This window comes from Crocuta crocuta, unplaced genomic scaffold (assembly GCF_008692635.1).
Source record: "Crocuta crocuta isolate KB4526 unplaced genomic scaffold, BGI_CrCroc_1.0 scaffold246, whole genome shotgun sequence".
NCBI lineage: Eukaryota > Metazoa > Chordata > Mammalia > Carnivora > Hyaenidae > Crocuta > Crocuta crocuta.
This window is the reverse complement of record NW_027531902.1, coordinates 4,381,296-4,401,541: the sequence shown is the minus strand read 5'-3', so window position 1 is coordinate 4,401,541 and position 20,246 is coordinate 4,381,296. Positions and strand designations below refer to the sequence as shown.

General features: G+C 41.2%; 1 protein-coding gene and 1 pseudogene across 2 annotated transcripts in view; one reads left to right on the top strand and one right to left on the bottom strand.

Moving 5' to 3' along the window:
- Window positions 1-20,246, top strand: part of SELENOI (selenoprotein I) — a 45,536-nt gene that overhangs the window by 13,218 nt on the left and 12,072 nt on the right. Inside the window, exons 2-7 of one of the 2 annotated variants that reach the window (XM_077774227.1) lie at window positions 4,504-4,572; window positions 5,031-5,139; window positions 6,989-7,063; window positions 12,473-12,735; window positions 13,658-13,766; window positions 19,591-19,639. In XM_077774227.1, the coding sequence (XP_077630353.1) occupies window positions 4,504-4,572; window positions 5,031-5,139; window positions 6,989-7,063; window positions 12,473-12,735; window positions 13,658-13,766; window positions 19,591-19,639 (674 nt within the window). The remainder of the gene's footprint in view (window positions 1-4,503; window positions 4,573-5,030; window positions 5,140-6,988; window positions 7,064-12,472; window positions 12,736-13,657; window positions 13,767-19,590; window positions 19,640-20,246) is intronic. The other variant, XM_077774228.1, reaches the window with a different exon arrangement.
- Window positions 7,449-10,904, bottom strand: LOC144239900 (small ribosomal subunit protein eS1 pseudogene; annotated as a pseudogene).

The following is a 20,246-nucleotide window of genomic DNA, read 5'->3' as shown; positions in this document are numbered from 1 at the left end:
GTTCCTTGCCAGTCTTCTCATTTTTTAGGACCCAGCTGAAGTGTCCCTTAGAGAAGCTTTCCCTGACCATTCTGACTAGGCATACTCCCTGCCCCTTGGCCTACTTGCAAAGTACCCTCTTAGTTCCTTCACAGTATTTAACACAACTTGTGATTTTCCCCTGTTTGCGTTTACTGTCTATCTCACAGAAGAGTAGACTTGGTGAGCATAGGGAACGTTTGGTCTGTTCATCATCCTCTTCACTGGGTCTAGCAAAAATTTGCTGGGCACAATCATAGGTATTCAATCATAAATATTTGTTGGCTTTCTGAATGAATGAGTGAACTCTGCTCTATTTTCTGACTTGTACTGAAGTTAAAAAAAAAAAGCTCTGAACCTTTCTAATTTTTAGCAAAATGTAATCTAAAGTAATTCTGATTTTAAGATTTTAAGAGAATTTTTTCTCGTGGGCAAGATGGACTAATTGCCGTAGATGACTACAGAATTCTACACCTGAATAACAATTATTCACTATACTGAGAACAATCTTGAGGGAAATGTTTAGAAGTTCTGTCTTGATCTGCATTTTTACAGAGACGTAGGTGAAGGTGTTATTATTAGCACATGACACATTGACATGCTGAGTGTTTGGAGAGGCATAATGACCACCTTGGATAAGTGAGTCTGTATCTGAAGAGATCTGGAAGGGATAGAAAGACGGGTTGAATCCAGTAAGATGAAATGTGATAACGGTAAATGTAGAGTCTTGTACTAGGTTCCATAGTCAACCTCATATTAGCATAGAGGAAAGTGGAAAAGCAGGCCAGATGTGCGGTTGTGCTTACGTCTGCAGGATGCTCTTGTTGCCACGGGAAATTACTATGTTGAGCATCAGAGAAACAAAGTCATTGAGGAAGAGGAGCTTTATGGTCTTGTTCTTTCTACTGCACTACATGAAATGTTTCTTTTGCCCCGATCATGTTTGTGTCACATGTCGGGTTAACATTTGGGATGGTCTAGCATCTAGATTGTCAAACTAAAGCCTTCAGGCACTTGTTTTTGTGATTAACCTTTTACTGGAACACAACCATGCCCATATGTTTACCTGTTTTCTGTGACTGCTTGCTTCAGTGGTAGTGGTAGTGTGGAGTGTTTGTTACAGAGACCACATGGCCTGCAGAGCCTAAAATATTTACTGTCTGATGCTTTCCGGAAAAGCTTTCCAAGCTCTGGTCTAAAGACGACCTAGATGAGAAAGAAGATTAAAAGTGTGGCAAGAGGAGCAGCAAGAGGGGCATAAGATGTTTAGGCAGGTGACGAGAAGACGTAGCTCTGACAGGGAGAGAGCGGTCTTCAGATATTTGAAGCACTGTTGTTTGGAAGAAAAAATGGACCTCTGTTCACTTAACTTTGTAAGACAAAATGAAAACAGGATAGAAAAGACGGGGCAAGGGGAGGGTTTTGTTAGTGTATAGAGGAGTTAGTTTAACATGGGTTGGGTTGCTTCTGGAAATAATGAGTGTTTTGCCCCTGAGGCATTTAAAAGGAGGCCAGATGACTGTTTTACCTAGTTGCATAGATGAGCGTCCGGCACATAAGGACTAGACATCTTCAGAACGCTTGTGGTTCTGAGATTTTGCCTTGAAACGATTTTCTCAAACCCAGGCTGTGGTTCCCAAGCATTTCTCCAGGGCGCTAGCTTCATCTGGCCTTGTAGACTGGAGGTAAAGTCACAGTGAGCCTTGGCACTGGATTACTAGCCGGGCTAAGACACTTGGGTATATACCATTCCAATAGAAAATAAAATATATATTTAATAAGCATTAACAAATACCTGAATCTAGTTTCACATCTTTAAAAGTCTATGTTTTACCTATGTTTTCATGCATGGGGAGGGTCTGAATTGTCCTTTTTCCCTCCTGTTGATTCACAAGGCAGTTTTAAGTTTCTTTGTTTATATTAAGTGATATGTGATCTCGAGAAACACGCGGGTGTGTAAGGCTAGAGCACGGAGCACGGAGTGTCCTTCTGGTCTATTGTTCAGTGCCTTTTGTAATCTCCTATTTCATTTTCTTGCTGTATTTGAGCTTAGCTGTGAAAAGTCCATTTAGGCAGACTGACTTTCTTGAATTTAGCTTTGCGTTCTTTTCATACTACCGGTCTCCTAAAGTCAAAACTTAGAGGCAAAACTTCAGGATTTAAAAAGAGGAGCTTCTCAGACCAAAATACTGTCATTTAAGGACCTCGTTATAGATCTAAATTATGGAAAACTGCTAAATGACACTCATTCAGCAAACATTCGAATTAAGAACATTGTACTTTGTACACCGTATCAGGTAGTCATGTGATGTCTTAAATAGTTTCCTTCTGATTTGGACTCCTTACAGCTTTTGTACTTGGCAGTAGCTGGTGGACTTGAAATTCATGGTTTCCCTGTTTATCTGACCCACTGGCTACTTCGAGGGGGTCTGGGTGCCGACTTCTGTGGAGGGGCCCGGGGTCCCTCTGTCCCTGGCAGCCTCCAGGGGCTCATACTGGTTCCATGTCCTCAGGTACGAAGACTTAAATCCAGGCAGTCCTGTCAGTTGAGGACCCCTCATTCCATAGAAGTTCAGATGCAGTGGTATCTATTATGTGGAAAGGCTTTGTGGCCTGTAGAGAGCTGTGCAAGTCCAAGTTTATTTTATTTTATTATTTAAAAAGAAATTTTTAGAGAAAACTTTTTTTAAGTTTATTATTATTTTTTTTTAGTATCTCTACACCCAGTGTGGGGCTTGAACTCAGGCCCTGAGATCAAGAGTCACGCGTGCTTTTCCGACTGAACCAGCCAGGCCCCCCACGAATTTATTTTAGTCAGAACAGTAACATGCATTTAAGCAGGCTCCTGCCTGGAGTCTGGCTGAAGCCCCACAGCCTCTTGCTGTAGCTGGCGACTTCCCTTCCATTTTCTTGCCACCATCTAGCTCAGATCCTCTGTCCCTCTCATCCCATGTCAGTCAGAATGGGGTGGAGAAAGGGAGGTGCTCAGACCTGGAGTCTGTTCAGTCATTTGACTTACTAGCTGTCTGTCTTTGCCCCAGTATTTTAAGTTATTTCTGTTTATTTACTTTTTTTTGTTCCATCACAGTCTTGAGTCTTGAAACACTGATAAGAAAATATTTCCTGCATATTCAGAAGCATTCAGGAAGAAATTTTGACCTTTATGATTTTTTAAAAAAAATTAGATATTCAAATGCTTACTACTTATTTTATGTACATACTAAGCATAAATATAGAACATAGAACTTTTAGGGGGGCTTCTGGGTGGCTAATCCAGTTTAGGGTTCAGCTCTTGATTTCGGCTCAGGTCATGATCTCACGGTTTATGGGTTCGAGCCCTGTGTCGGGCTCTGCGCTGACAGCAGAGCCTGCTTGAGATTCTCCCTCTCTGTCTGCCCCTCCCCTGCTCACAGTCTCTTTCAAAATAAATTTTAAAAAACCCAGAACCTTTTGGGGTGCCTGGGTGGCTTCAGTCAGTTCAAGTGTCTGACTTAATTTAGGCCCAGGTCATGATCTCACGGTCGTGGGATTGAGCGCCGCGTTGGGCCGACAGCACAGAGCCTACTTGGGATTCTCTCTCTCCCTTTTTCTCTGCCCCTCCCCCGCTCTCTCTTGCACGCTCTCTCAAGATAAACAGACTTACAAAAAATGTTTAAAAAATGCACAACTTTTTTCAGACATTTGACTATTGTGACATTGTGTAAATGTCCTCCGGACGAGTTGTAATACTGCCACTCTCTGAGGTGGGAATGATCCCTTACCAGTTAAAGGATCCCTTCTTCTCCACACCTAGGAGAGTGCCTCCAGCTTCCCCGGTACTCCAGTACACGTGTGTCTATTTGTTATATTTGCCTTTGAATTTTTACTAAATAGCTCAATAATTAGGGAATGAACTTGATTACCACAGAACCCTAACCTATTGTTGTCTTCCTTCGCTTATTTATGGGATCTGTTTTCCTGCCATAAAGGGATCTGTCATCCTTCGGTGGTTAAAGCACATTTAATAATAACTAATGCATAGCACTCAGGCATATGATTAATTTTCCTAATTTTTATGGCAGTCCTTTGAGGTATCATCCTCATTTACAGGTAGGTGAACAAACTTAAAACAGACTAATAACCTTGCCCAAGATTGCGCAGCTAGTAAGTGCATCAGGAGGAGGCTGAGAAAGTCTGTGTTGGAATGTACACAGTGTCCGTGTTTTGATCTTGCATTGTAAGTGAGACCTCGGAAGCAGTATAAATTTCCCTAACGAAGCATTAGGACATTATACAAGTTGGTTGAGTGAAAAAAAGAAATCTGGCTGTACTTGACTGTCTTTGCCCCATTTACATTGTCCCTCCAGTTTTGTTATTTAGAGCAGGATATCATGTGAATAGACATATTCTCCAGTTATTTTTGTAATCTTATTGTCACCCCAGGAATACTATACTACTTGCCATTGTGCAAGGAGAACTGAATATTCTCTTTTCATTTCTTAACAGTACAGTGCTATGGATACCAATCCACTCTCTCTGTATGTCATGCACCCATTTTGGAATACTATAGTAAAGGTAAGACAATTAATAAGCTTGTGCGTAGGCTTTAGTAAGTTTTAAATATTTTAAAGGATATTATGGATGCAACTGTTTGTTTAGTAAGATGTGCAGAGAAACTCCCTCTCCTATCCTCCTTTCCCTTAGTCACATACCTTTTGATTTATTTCATTGTTGAAGTATACGTTTATTTTCTTATACTAGAATTTATCATTTTTATAAAATGCATTTAAACATTTTCTAAAATAACTGTAATATCATGACTATAAGTTTGTTGATTATAGAATTTAAAATACAGAAAATAGGAGAATGAAATGCTTATTTCTATCAACTGAACATTGTGGTTTACATTTTAGTGTATATAACTCCTATATATGCTCTGTCAAGTTTATAGCTTTTATTATGACTTAAATTTGCATGTTGTGTGGTGGCCAGAGCGATTTCTTTACTTTAATTATTTTGAAAAAAAAAAATAGGTATTTCCTACTTGGCTGGCTCCAAATCTGATAACCTTCTCTGGCTTTCTGCTGGTCGTGTTCAATTTCCTACTCATGGCATATTTTGATCCTGACTTCTATGCTTCAGGTAAGATTATTACTTTAATATAAAATTTAAAATGTCTAAATAGAGAAAAATGGCATATTGTTTTCTGGCTCAATTAATACGCTTGTCTTTTGGAGAAGTTTTGGTTATTATAAGAGTGTGTAAAATGTTAGAATTGGGTGTAAAAGTAAGTTGTGTTTTCACAGTCTGTTACTGTGAAAGTAGTTTATGTTTCCATAAACTTCTAGAAACCAAATTGGCTTCTTAATTTAGATATGCTGTCTAAAAAGCAGTGGGGTTTTGATAACTAAAGAATAATTGGATTTTTAAGAAGACAGAGTAATGAGGACTGTGACACTTTGCCTGAAAGCGAATATAAGCAGAGCCCAGCATACATATCAGTTCCAGAAACANCCACCATGTAGAAGGAAATGTGATCTCTCTTTCCCTCTGCTTGGCATCCCTGTTTGCCTTGAATAACTCCAGGTTTCCTCTGAAAATGGTTCTTAGACCATAAACGCTATTGACGGAAGTCGGGACTCTCACTGGGGAAGGGAGAAAAATGCTTTTGCAGGCAGCTGTCGTCTGCGTCCACCCCAGACCCCAGTGTCTTCTTTCAGTGATGCTGTCCTCGTGGTCCTTGTCATCCCTTGCCCTGTGTCTGCCCCAGGCCCTAAGACAGAATCGGGCTGTATTTGGGGTGACAGGGGATAAGTGGGAGAAAGAGTTTATTTTCATTGCTCAGCCAGTTGATAGAGTTGAGTGGAATAGAAAGATGGATGTTGAATATCTTTTGTATTCTAAGTCAGAGTGTATATGTTCCAGTAAGAATATTTACAAATGATGTAGTAAAGAGTCTTAGTGTTAAAATTCATCGGTGTTGTGGGGTTAAGCAGACTTTCGTGGACTGACCTGGACAAGTTAACGGTCACTGACAACATTGTTTTTGTAGGAAAATTCAGAGTTTCAAACACTTACAACTTGATACTATAAAAATTCTGAATATTGAAACTGTATGTATGCCTGCCTTTATCAACTGAAATTTTAAGCCATAGCTTTTGTACGTGTAGTAAGATGACAATCGAAGATCATGAGGTACTAAGTGAATAATAAGATTACATTTTATTAAGCATGGTTTTGATACTGAGTAGCTTTTAAAAATTTATATTTTAATCTTCAGAACATCTTTAAAAGTTTTATAACTAGAAATACTAATTTTTCTTACTACTCTAACATATTAATTTGTTATTAAGAGTACTAAAAATATGTAAATATTATGTGTATTTCTCCAAATCATAGAAACCAGAGGACCAGATAACCCATCTAGTCCTAGTATATTGGGGAAATGGAAGCTAGGAAAGGTTAAATGATCTATTCATGGTCACATGACTGCTGGAATATAGAGCCAGGCCTGGAACCCAGACCTCCTGATACTTAGTTACCCAAATGAAAAGGTCTTTTGTTTGGCTAGTTAATAAGTAGTGAGAGAATATAGATTGAAGGCTTAATACATGTTTGTAGGATAATTGTCAACAGTGAGGAGCAGATTAAACACAAGCATCTTGTAAGTTCCAAAAACATTAATTTTCATTATTAGCATGTACATAATTTTCAGGTAGAGATGAACAGGTAGCTTTGAGTTATAATTACAGCTCAAAATAAGTACCTGTCGTTTATGAGGGGTTGGGCAGTTGCTTCTTTGGTTTTGTCAGTTTATTCGTGTATTTTAACGTTTACCTAATTCTGTATTGAAAGTATATTGTAAAATATTTTGGAGAAGTTTAAAATATTAAACTTCTATTTAATAAATAGGACTATTTCTCAATAGCAGGATGTGCTGCAGTAAGAATGATCCTACTTTGTACTAAAATCTGAGTGCTTTCCTTTGCAGCGCCGGGTCACAAGCATGTACCCGACTGGGTTTGGATTGTAGTGGGGATCCTCAACTTCATAGCCTACACTCTAGGTAAGAAATTGGCAAATACTCATTTTAGTCAATGGCTGGTGAGTCTTTCAGCAAGGACAGCCATCCACTAAATTAACATTTTCTCTTCTGCTTAATTCATTTTAACTAGGGCTTACTGATTTCCTATTCAATAAAATAAGTATGTTTTTGCATTTCTCTATGGAAAATATTGTCATTCATTGCTCGGGATGCAGAGAATAAGATATGAGTTGGCAAACTGCCTCTTGCAGGCCAACCCTGTCCTTTTGTCTATTTTTATAAGTAAGTTTTATTGGAACACTGCTATAGTCATTCCTTTACTTGTCTGTGCCTGCTTGCTTTCTTTTTTCTTTTTTTCAACATCATGAATAAGATTTCTTATTTGTCATCATTAAATGGCTGAATTTTAAACAGATTCTTGGGCTGGTGGCTCATATCCATCAGCTTGTTCAACTTGAGCACTGGTCTCATCGCCAGTAGCTTTTCCAGAACTACTGCCTTCTCCGTGAAGCCCCATGAGCTCTCCCAACTCAAACCTGGGCTTCTCTAGCATTTTTACTTTGCTAATGAAGATATCATGGAGTGGAAAAATCGATTGACAAGCCTTTTCTACATCTTTTCTGATGCTGTCAGGAATCAGTTTGTTGACCACTGCTCTCAAGTCATTTGTCTGCACCTCTCGGGTCATGATTTCCATTACCTTTTTCTGAACACGGTGGACCTGTTGGTGCTGAGTGTAAAAGTCTTCCAAATCTTATTGTTGCGTTTTTTAGTAAAACTTACACAAAATAAGTGAAGTAAATAATTGTCGGTGGCTTGACATCAACATGAACTTCAATCACGGTCTGCCATTTTTTGACCATGGAGTACATTTTCTCACGGGAAGGATCCATGCCATGGAAATTAGGCAGTTTCTGCCCTGAACATCCTCAGTTATTAGCTTGAGTTTTCTAAATGCAACTTCATCATTCTGTAGATCTGCAAGGCTCACTTAAAAAACATGGCACTTGAGGCCGTCAGATACAATTTTTGTTCCTTGAGTTCTCGTGACTAGTGTTTTTCCAGTATTTCTTATATTAAATGTAGCTGGTGCTTTCACTTCATACTGATCTTTCCTAGCAAATAGGTCAACCACTTTCTTCTTGGCCCCTTTTTTGCTGCCCTTTGTAAGGCCCTTGTTCTTCCTGACCACCGTGGCTCTGCTCAGGGAGCCGCAAGGGCTCTATGCTTGCTTTCTGCAACATAGACAAAGTTGAGTAGTGGCAACAGTGTCTCCTGATGGCCCATAATGCCTCAACTATTTACTACTGTCTGGCTCTTTACAAAAAATATTTACCAATTTGGGAAATTGAATGGAATAAGACATCATTTTTGCCTTAAGTTTGGGAAACAGTACTGACCCGTCAGATATATGTGGAATTTTGAGAGAGCTGCTACAGTAGAGCACGGCGGGGAATGGGTGGGAGAATAAGAAAGTGATCAGTTCGCCCCTGTGCTAGTCCATAACTGTCTGTTTTGCCAAGAACGCTTCTTGTTGCTTCTGTCTGCATGGCTTGTCCTGCATTCTCCTGTTCTCCTTCCTGCTTTATTTTTTTCCATAGTGCTCAAAACCATATTGCCTACTTGTCTCTCTGCTCTAAAATGTACATTCTTTGAGGACTATGTCCCCAGTTTTGAGAACAGTGCCTAACACATAGTAGGCAGCCAGTATATAGTTTTCATTTTTATTTATAAAATTTATTTTTTAGTACTTTTTTAAAATGATTTTTTTTAAGTTTATTCATTTCTTATTTCTGAGAGAGAGAAAACACAAGCAGGGGAAGATCAGAGAGAGAAAGACACAGAATCTGAAGCAGGCTCCAGGCTCTGAGCTGTCAGCACAGAGCCCTACACAGGGCTTAAACTCACAAAGTGCAAGATCATGATCTGAGCTGAAGTCAGACGCTTAACCTACTGAGACACCCTAGCGCCCTTTTTTTTTTAATGATTTTTTTAAGTATTATAGTTTTTAAATGAGTATAAAATACGAGACCCTGAGTTAAAGTTGCTTAGATCTCTTCAGATAAAAATGACTTCTAAAACCAGTATAATCTGGTATATGATTAAATGCTGACATTGAAGGTGACCAGAGGTGCAAGAATTTGAGGAAGGAAGAGCGTGAAGTCTAGAAGAATTAGGAGAAAGCTTAGTGAAAAACTACATTTTAGGCAGAAGCTTTTGTTTATTTGTTCTTAAAGATGAGCAGGCTTAAACATTCTGCTGTAGGGGCGCCTGCATGGCTCAGTCAGTTAAGTGTCCAACTTCAGCTCAGGCCATGATCTCATGGTTCAGTTCATGTGTTCGAACCTGCGTTGGGCCCTGTGCTGACAGCTCAGAGCCTGGAGCCTGCTTCAGATTCTGCGTCTCCCTCTCTCTTTCTTTCTGCCCTTCCCCCTCTCACACTCAGCCTCTCTCTCAAAAATAAAAATATTTTTAAAAATTAAATATAAAAAAAATACTGCTATAGGGAGTGCCTAGGTAGCTCATTTAAGCATCTGACTCTTGATTTTGGCTCATAATCTTATGGTTTATGGGGTCGAGCCCCACGTCAGGCTCTGCATTGACAGCATAGAGCCCGCCTTGGCATTCCCTCTCTCCCTCTCTCTCTAAATAAATAAAAAACATTTCAAAATATTAAAAAAAAGTTTCTGCTCTAGGGTTCGGTTGCCAAGGGCAGGGAGGAATAGGGAAAAAGGTGAGAGTGACCTGAGGGCTCTGACTTTTAGCAGCATGTCCTCAGAGCTCTACGGTGTACCTTTTTCACATCCACGGTTCTGGCACAAATCCTGACCGAACATGAACTATTTGTTGCAAAACTGCCTTGAACTAACATGAGGCAATTTTTAAACTGTGTTCTACCAGTGTGACTGTTCTTACATTGTGCTGCAGAAATATCAGTGTGTTTGATCCCAGGGTGCTGCTCCGGGTCCTCCTGAGGTGTTTTTGTTTGTGGGGTTTTTTTTGTTTTGTTTTGTTTTTTTGGTCATAATATATGCTATATGCCCCGAATTACCTTTCTAAAAAAGCATTCTGTTTTTTTAGAAACAGAACATCCTAGACCCCAGACTTGGATCTGGAATGGGGTCAGTGGGAAGCTGTACAAGACCTAATTAGTATGCAGTTCATGAATTTAGTGTTTGTAATAAATGCACAGAAGCTGCCCCACAAATCAGAAAGTAAGCCAGCAAATAAGGAGAAAAGACTTTTTGGAAATATTTTAGCTAGCAGAAAAGTTCTCAACACTGTGTGACAGAGGTCTGTAGTATTGGGGCAGGAATCTGGGACTCCCCCGTCATGTATCCCTTCAACAATGGTTTTAAAGGCCTTCTTTAAAAAAAAAAAAAAAGATTTTTTAAAAGTTTATTTATTTATTTTGAGACAGAGCACAAGCAGGGGAGGGGCAGAGAGAAGAGGGAGAGAGGGAATCCCGAGCAGGCTCTCCAGTATCAGCACAGAGCCCGGTGAGGGGCTCGAACTCCCTAACTGTGAGATTATGACCTGAGGCAAAATCAAGAGTCAGCTGCTTAACCGACTGAGCCACCCTAGGTGCCCTAGGTTTTACCATTTTCCCACTCTCCTTCTCTCCCTACACCCCCCACACCCCATCTCCTCTGTTTCTGCCCCTAAATGAAGGTGTTTCACTGTGCTTTATCCTTAACTTTGTCTTTCCTCTTATTCCCTTGGTACTCCTGATTCTTATCACTATTGAGATGACTCCTGTGTTTCTCTCTAGCCCTTGTAGATCTTCTGAGTTGTTAGTAAGTACCTTAGGTTGAGTTGCTTGACATTACCGTGTGGATAATTCTGCCAGCAGCTCAGGCATCTTTTCCATCAGGCACATTCCTTCTGTGGGCTTCCTTGTTTTCTGTTAGCACCAGTGCTCTTGGTTACCCAGAGGGGAGATTTTGGAGAGAATCTTCTGGTCCTTCAGCCTCACCACCCACCTTTTGCCACATTGCCATTTTTACTTTCTCAGTATCTGACCTGCCTCCAGCCTCTCATTCCCACTCTATTCCATCTCAGTGTAGGCCTTACCGATTTGTGTCCTGTCTCCAGCCTGCCGTTCACACCGATGCCAGGTGAATATTCCTGAAGCATGTCACTACTTTTACTCTTGTCATTCCCCTATTCACACCCTTTTCATAGCTCCTCATACTCCCTGAAACTTTTAAACTGGCTCCAACCTCCCTTCTAGCCTCCCTGCTGCCCTCTTTACATACTGGTTTCCTGTGGTCAGCTGAACACGCATGTGCTTTTCCATCTTGCTGTTTTTGCCGATAGCACTCCCTCCTCTTGAAACAGCACACGCTTATCTACTGAAATCCGACTCATTCTGTATGTCCCCGCTCAGGTATCATCTTGTCTGGAAGGCCACTCTCGATTATCTTAGCCTGAAGAGTTCTTGTCCCTTTTCTGTACTCTCCTGTGGTTTGGGATGTGTTGTATCTTTAATCGCCATGTGTTGTCTCCGTTCTCAGTTGTAAACACTGAGGACACAAACTTAGTTTATTCTAAGATTATTCTTATAATCTTCACAGCATCAGGAATAGTGCATTGTACAGTTTCAATACATCAGTCCATTTAATTCTTTTTTTTTTTTAACTTATTGATCGATTTTTGAGAGAGGGAGAGTGGTGGAGGGGACACAGAGAGGGGGACAGAGGATCTGAAGCAGGCTCGGCACTGTCAGCACAGAGCTCGATGTGGGGCTCGAACCCATGACCTGTGAAATCATGACCTGAGCCAAAGTCAGACTCAGTCAACCGACTGAGCCACCCAGACGCCCCTTGATTCATTTAATTCTTATATTTACTGAACACCTACTACGTGCAAAGCCTTTCCTGAAAGCGCTTAAAATCAAGGAAGGGGTACATTTGTAACAAAGTGACTAATTTCAAACAAGATGAAGTAGGTGTTACGACTAAAGTTCATGGTGTTTTTTGGATCCTAGAGCAAGGAGCGGTTAGAGAAATTGTAATGAATAACTATTGAATATTCTCTGGAGGCCTGAGAATTTGTGGCAAGCAGAACAACTGCAGTGTTAGGCCGATTGGAAGAATTCAGAGTCCAACTACAATGCTTTGTCCTCACATCTAAAATTGACACCATTTAGTTGATGTAATATATTTTAAGTTTTAGATTAAATTCTGAGGAACTAAGGCATTTTTTGTTTGAGGTTTGTTTGTTCAGAGGTTTGTTCTGAAACCTTTGAACTGTAGGAATTAGAGGGTGGATTTTTACAGTACTGGCTGGTAGCTGTATGTACTTCAGTTCTTCATCATTCCTATGATATGCTGATTTGCTTTGTGTTTTTCCAGTTTGTTAAAGAAGATTTTCTCCCTCCTGGTACAGATGCTGACCTTTCCCCGTGGTGATGTGTTTCTCTTTCAGATGGTGTGGATGGAAAGCAAGCCCGGAGAACCAATTCCAGCACCCCTTTAGGGGAACTTTTTGACCATGGCCTTGATAGTTGGTCATGTGTTTACTTTGTTGTGACTGTGTATTCCATCTTTGGACGAGGACCATCTGGTGTCAGTGTTTTTGTTCTTTATCTCCTACTATGGGTGGTTTTGTTTTCGTTCATCCTCTCCCACTGGGAAAAGTATAATACAGGGATTCTTTTCCTGCCGTGGGGATATGACATTAGCCAGGTGGTAAGTATGTGTTACATTTTCAACAGTGCCATGAATTTTTGGGGAGGGGAGGAGTCTTCATCAACCCGTCTTTATTGCCCTTATGCTTTTTTGGCTAGAACTGATGTGTGCTTTAAAAATAATGTCGTTTTTAATCTTGTATTATTTGTTGTTTATTTATGAAAATTTCAAACACACAAAAAAGTAGGGGTAGCAGAGCGAACCTTGTGTACCTGTTCCTTAGGTTCAGCAGCTACATGACCAGTCTAGTTTCGTGAATACCCTTCCTCCCAAGTATTTTAAAGGAAATTCTCAAGATTCTGTGATAAATATTTTACCGTCTATCCTCTAAATAGGAAGAGCACTTTTCAAAAACCATAGTCACAATGTCATTATTACCAAAAAATGAAGTTTCTTAATTGCTAATAAATATTTTGAACTGTTAATTTTGTAAAGAGAGATATGCACATATAATTGTTGCTTTTTGGTCTTTACTGACTGCCAGCTTTCAATGTGTAGAGATACTTTTTTCTTTTACTTAAAAGGCTCGCTATTAACTCTCCCTGCCTTTGAAGCCCAGCTTTTTGTTGCCATTTTGGCCATTTGCACCTAAGGTCCCAGTAAAGCCTCAGACATTGGAATGTTTGAAGACAGTGATCGGGTAGGCAAATTGGACCGCCTCTACCTTAACCAGTTCCTGGAGTGCCTTAAAGTGTTCTAAATGATGGCCAGTTGCTTGCATTGTCTAGAAGTTAGATATTTTATGGTATTGTTGGCTTAAAAAAATATTTTCAAAGGCAAGACTTGCCACAGTATCAAATTTAAGTGTACTTCTTGCTTTTACTAAAACTACGAGACTTAACACTACATACAGCATTACAGGCTCCTTGACCTTTCCAGCTATTAATGCCTTTGTATGCTTTTGTCTGCATTTTCCTTCCAGACTATATCTTTTGTCTACATAGTGACTGCGATTGTGGGAGTTGAGGCCTGGTATGAACCTTTCCTGTTTAATTTCTTATATAGAGACCTATTCACTGCAATGATTATTGGTAAGAAGCTCCATGTTGAAGCCTATTTTAACATCACTTTGTTTTCCGAGCCAGTGTTTGATTATTCAAGCAGTAATGCCTTTCCCCCTCTCCTGTACCCTCCAGCAAGCAGAACAGCCCTACAGGCCAGTAGGGTTTCAACTAAACCAGTAAGGAAGATAAAATTCCCATGTTTTGGTTTTTTTGGTGTATGGCACCAAGCTATTTCTAGTCAGAAGAAAGTAAATACCAAAATCGCATAAACCATGTAAACTAACTATTTAAATGAACCTAGACTCTTTTAGAGGATCCACATGTAGGTGGAAATTTGGTATAGATTTCGTGTCCATCTCCGAATTGAAGACTGTTAGTTTGTAGGAAATAGAATAGATGAAACAGAGAGATTACTTTGTAATACATTAACTCTGGAAGTTGAGCTGTTCCTCTCAGACACTCTCCTTTTGCCACTGGATATTAGGTAAAGAATTTTGGTAACAGTGTTTTATTTGGGAAACAGTTTTGATTGTGGTAATGTTTCCCTTTTGATTTTAGCCAGAGGGATATCTACGGGATGATTAACAGGATTAACGAAGCGTGGGGCGGTGTTTTCTATGCAAAGAGGAAGTTATCTGGGTTGCTACTCTGGGGCATAAGCACCTCTGCAGAAGTGGGGAAAAAAGCAAGCTGTAGGCTATTGCTCTGTTCCCTTATCTAAAAAATAACCCCCCCCTTACTGCCAGTGCACTTTGGTAATAGAATGGGCCTTAGATAAGGCTTAGAAACAGCTGAGAAGCCGGTGCATTAGCCACTGGTTTTTAGGCAGTAGTTTGGGCTTTTCTCTGTTGCTCTGGTCTACACGTATTTTTGAACCCTGCCGTAATCTTCCCAATGTTCATTTTGGGGTTTTTGTACGAACTGATTTCTTAACCCTGAAAAGGCAAGCTGGTTTGCACTTCCACCGCACAGTGAATCTTCTGGTTTAAGTAGCTGGTCTTGTGGCAGTATTACTGCATTTTACGTTTAAATGTTAAATTTAACAAGGAGATGGAATCCTCTGAGGCGTGAGATATATTTTTGAATGTTAAGTGGATGCTTTTAATAGGCACATAGTTTTCTTCGTACCTTCTAAGTTTATCTGAATTCTTCTTTCTGAAACAAAACAGAAGCCCACATGTTTCTATACAAATAAATAAAGTAGCTTTCCCAGTGCAGGCATACCTTGTTTTATTGCACTTTATTGTGCTTTGCAGATCCTGTCTTTTTTACAAATTGAAGGCCTGTGGCACCCCTTTGTCAGGCAAGTCTGTCAGCACCATTTTCCCCACAGCATTGGCTCCCTTCTTGTCTCTTTCTGTCAGATTTTGGTAATTCTCAGAATATTTCAAACTTTTTTTCATCATTATTACATTCGCTGTGGTGGCCTGTGATCAGTGGTCTTTGATGTTACTGTTTGAATTGTTCTGGGGGCACCACCAAGCATGCCCACATAAGATGGCCACTTACTAGGTCAATGTGTGTGTCTGGCTGCTCCACCCACCCTCCTCTCTCCCTCTCACTTCTCTCCCTCTCCTTGGGCCTCCCTGTTTCCTGAGACACGGAATGGAAATTCGGGCAGTTAATGACCCTCCCGTGGCTTCTAAGTGTTCAAGTGAAAGGAAGAGTCGCATGTCTCCCACTTTAGATCACAAACGAGAAATGAAGAAGCTTAGTGATGAAGGCATGTCGAAAGCTGAGATAGGCCTAAAGCCAGGCCCCTTGTGCCAAACATGTAGCTAAGTTTGTAAATGCAGTGGAACAGCTCTTGAAGAAAATGATAAGTGCTACTTCCCAAACCCAAGAATGCTAAGAAAGTGAGAAACAGCCTTATTGCTGATACGGAGAAAGTTTTAGTGATCTGAATAGAAGATCAAACCAGCCACAACATTCCCTCGAGCCGAAGCCCAATTCAGAACAGAACTCTCTTCAATTCTAGGAAAGCTGAGAGAGGTGAGGAAGCTCCAGAAGACAGGAGTGAAGCTAGCAGAGGTTGGTTCATGAGGTTTAAGGAAAGAAGACTCCTCTGTATCATAGAAGTGCAAGGTGAGGCTGCAAGTGCTGATGGAGAAGCTGCAGCAAGTTCTCCAGAAGATCTAGCTCAGATCATTCAGGAAGGTGGCTGCACCACACAACAGATTTTTAGTGTAGATGTAACAGCCTCAATGTGGGAAGAAGATGCCATCTAGGACTTTCATAGCTAGAGAGGAGAAGTCAGGGCCTGGCTTCCAAGCTTCAGAGGACAGGCTGACTCTCATGTCAGGGGCTAACGCAGCTGGTGACTTAAAGGTGACGCTAGTGCTGATCAACTATTCTGAAAGTCCTAGGGCCCTTAAGAATTTGCTAAACCTCCTCTGCCTGTCCTCTGTACATGGAACAACAAAGCCTGGGCAATAGCACATCTGTTTACAACATGGTTTACTGAATAGTTTTGGCTCCCTATTGAGATCTGCTCAGAAAAAAAGGATTCCTTTCAAAATATTACCGCTCATGGCCAGGGACCTGGTCACCCAAGAGCTCTGATCACACTGTACAGTGGGATTAACACTGTGTTCATGCTTCCTAACATAGCATCCGTCCTGCAGGAGATTGAAGAGCGACTTCAACTTTCGGTCTTATTACTGAAGAAATAAATACATTTTTATAAGGCCGTAAGATCTAGTGGAGCTAGGCAAAGGAAATTGAAAACCTCTGGAAAGGATTCAGTATTCTAGATGCCGCTAAGAACATCCGTGATTCAAGGGGAGAGGTCAAAATATCAACATTGACAGGAATTTGGAAGAAGTTGATTCCAACCTTTATGGGTGACTCTGAGGGGTTCAAAACTTCAGCGAAGGAGGTGACTACCTGTGGCAGAAATAGCAAAAGAACTAGAATTCAGAGTGGAGCCTGAAGAGAGCACTGAATCACTACAGTCTCATGATCAAACTTTGTAACAAATGAATTACTTCTTACGGATGAGAGAACAATGTGGGTTTCTTGAGGTAGTACCCGCTGGGGAAGATGCTGTGAAGTTCGCATATTGCATGCACTTGGTTGAATAAAGCAGTGGCAGGGTTGGAGAGGACCGACTCCTCTAATTTGAAAGAGGTTCTACAGTGGATAAAATGCTATCAAACAGCATCACAAACTGTAGAGAAATTGTGAAAAGAGGAGCCAGAAGCTTCACTGTTTCTTATTTTAAGAATGGGGTGCCTGGGTGGCTCAGTCGGTTAGGCAGCTGACTTCGGCTCAGGTCATGATCTCGCAGTTCATGGGTTCGAGCCCTGCATCAGGCTATGTGCTGACAGCCAACTCAGAGCCTGGAGTCTGTTTCAAATTCTGTGTCTCCTTCTCTCTCTGACCCTCCCCTGCTCATGCTGTCTCTCTCTCTCTAAGAAATAAATAAAACATTAAAAAAATTAAAAAAACAAAAAACAAAAAAACATGCCACAGCCGCCCTGACCTCTAGCAGTCACCCCCCTCCAGCCCCCAACAGTCAGGGGCTGTCAACCTCGAGACAAGACCCTCTACCAGCAAAAAAGATTACAACTCACTGAAAGCTAAGCTGATGGCTGAGTTTTATAGCCATAAAGTATTTTTTAATTATGGCAAGCACATTTTTTTTAGACTTAATTGCTATTGTACTCTTAATAGACTACATTTTAGTGTAAACGTAACTTTCATGCCCTGGGAAACCAAAAAATTCATGTGACTTTCTTTCTTGTGATGTTCAGTGTTTGTTTTATTGCGGTGGTCTGGAGTCCGCCTGTAATTCTCTGAGGTACGCCTGTCCTTTTAATGGAAAGTATGTTAGGTGCTATTGAGAGAAGAAATAGAAGATGCAGTGTGCCTCTTGGGTGACCTACATATAGGCCAGGCTTCCTGCATCCTTGCCCTGTGTAAGATAGAGGTAGTTCAAGATATTTGAAACTAAAAATACTCTTGGTAACAAATCTCTTGCCAGTTTGTGTCAGCCTGTTTCCAACATCTCAGAGCCATGGTGATTCTGGGTTAATTAATTCACTCCTGCTTCCCACCTGTGCTTCCCAGCGTGCTGCAGAGTCACCTGCTAAAAAGGTCTGAGGACATCAGCTTGTCTCCTCTCTAAGCTCTTCTAGCTTGAGGAACTTTGTTCCAGTTAGGCTTAGACGTGGCAGAGTAATTCATCTTCTCAGATGAGATTTCTGTTTGGTGGCTTCCAGTCTTCTCTTTTTAACAATGTCTCAGGAATTATTGTGAAGGACTCCCTTTCTATCTTTGACCCTTCAGGCCATAGCTACATTAGGTACCTTCTAACCCCAGGCCAAGTATGGTCAATGGGAGTCTGGAGTGCATAAGCTGGGGCTAATCTGTTGAGTGACAGTGAAATAGCCGAGTGAAGTCTCCAGAAACTTGCCATATGTGTTGATTTGGAGTATGACAGAGAGGAAGATCAGGAATTTGCATCTCTATAATTTGTAGAATCAGAGAATTTTATTTTTATTTATTTTAATATTTATTAATTTTGAGGGAGGGAGAGAGAGAGAGTACATGTGCATGCATGGGAGAGGGGCAGAGAGAGGTAGACGGTGAGAGAGAGAGAGAGAGAGAAAGAAAGAGAATCCCAAGCAGACTCCGTGGTGTCAGCACAGAGCCTGATGTAGGGTTCAAACTCACAAACAGTGAGATCATGACTTGAGCCGAAATCAAGAGTTGGATGCTAAACCCACTGAACCACTCAGGTGCCCCAAATCAGAGAATTTTAAAAATGCAAGTGACATTAGGAAATCATTGAGTCATCCGCATTGGACAGCTGTGGAGTCTGAAGCTCAGAGAGATTGTCTGATTTGCCCCAGAGTACATTACTAGCTTTTGGAGTCATCTGCAAGAATCTTCCAGTTAAAGCTGTAAGAGAGGATTCTCTGAGGGAGGAGAGAAGCACAGGTGAATGCCCAGTTAGGAATGGCCAGGGGACAGAGTTGCCGGTAAAGGACACCACATGTAGTGGCTGGAGGACTAACAGGAACATTGGGAGCGTGGAGTCACAAAGGCGAAGGGAGGAAAGAACTGCAGTGAGTGGGATCAGCAGAGGCCTCTCACGTAGGGGTCAGGAGTGAAGAAAGGGTATTGAATTTGGTCACTAGGAGAGCTTGGTAAAATCAGGAGTGCAGTTTCTGCAGAGGGAAGGCAGAATGAATAAAAGAGGACTGAGGGATTGAAGGCCATGGAAAAGTCTGGCGAGTGACTGGGAATAGCAGAGTAGGATAGTAGAGAGCAAGGGCAGCAGAAGCAACAGTCGAGCTTCCTGGGGAGGCTGTCCTTGTTGGGTCTGAGGGGACAGAACTGGGGTCTGCTCAGGAGTGGGCGGAGCAACGCATAATGCTCGGGAAATAAAAATCAGCAGAAATGGGAAACTGCAGAATCCATTAATCACCCGCTCTTTCCAAAACCCACATTTGTGCGATGTACCACATACCAGGCACCGTTCCAGGGGTCTTGACATGTCACAACTCATTTCATTCTCAAAACCCTACGGGGCCAATTCTATTATCTCTATTTTATAAAAGAGGGAATGGAAGCACTGGAACGGTAACCTGCCTGAAATCACATAACCTGTTGGCAAAACCGAGATCCAAGCCTGGTCTGGTTCCTGAGCCTCGGCACTGAGCCACTCACTGCCACTCTTCGCGAGTAACTGTTGTTCCGAAATATATTTGGCTTCACTACAGAAGTAAACCTGAGCCCGCAAATCACTGGGTCTAAAAGTATTACAAGTTTCATATGTATTCAATAATTATAAAAATCCCTCTTGAATAATAATTCACAGTGGATTTAAATATTCTCCTTTTAGGCTGTGCGTTATGTGTGACTCTCCCGATGAGTTTATTGAACTTTTTCAGGTAAGTGCTTTATTTACTTGGGCAAGAATCGCAACAGTTGTTTCTCAGATGAATTTGAGTGTCTGTTTTGCTTTTGGAATCTGGACGTTTTGAGAAGGTCATAAAAGCTGTATTTTGCACCTGGGATGAGGTTCGGGCCATTTAGGGTGTCTACGGTGGCCGCGTGGTCGGTTCAACCACAACACAAAACTCCTCATTCTTTTGTTGCAGTTTTTGGCTCAGTAGGCAGTCTTCTAATTTGTCACTTTCTGTGAGAGAATTGGGAAGGAGTGTGTTCCCATTGAATAGTGACAGGTTTACGTCCTTTGTAGAAATTGATGATAAGTTTTATGAATTGATTCTGAAGTTTACTCAGCATGATCATAACATGAACTTGTGTAGTTTAGACCAAACCCCGGATCCATGCTAACTTCCCAAGTGGCACTGGGTAAAAACTCCCGCCCGGAGGAGTGGGGTGAGGGCGGGGCGGGGGTACCATGGGAGTTGCCCTGAGTCTCATTTCACTGATCTGCACTTTACCCTTGCTCAGCCACACTGAATTTTCTTAAGGGTCCCAAATGTATTTTGCTCTTTTCCCTCCTTGGTCATTTTGCTCCCTCCCCCCTCC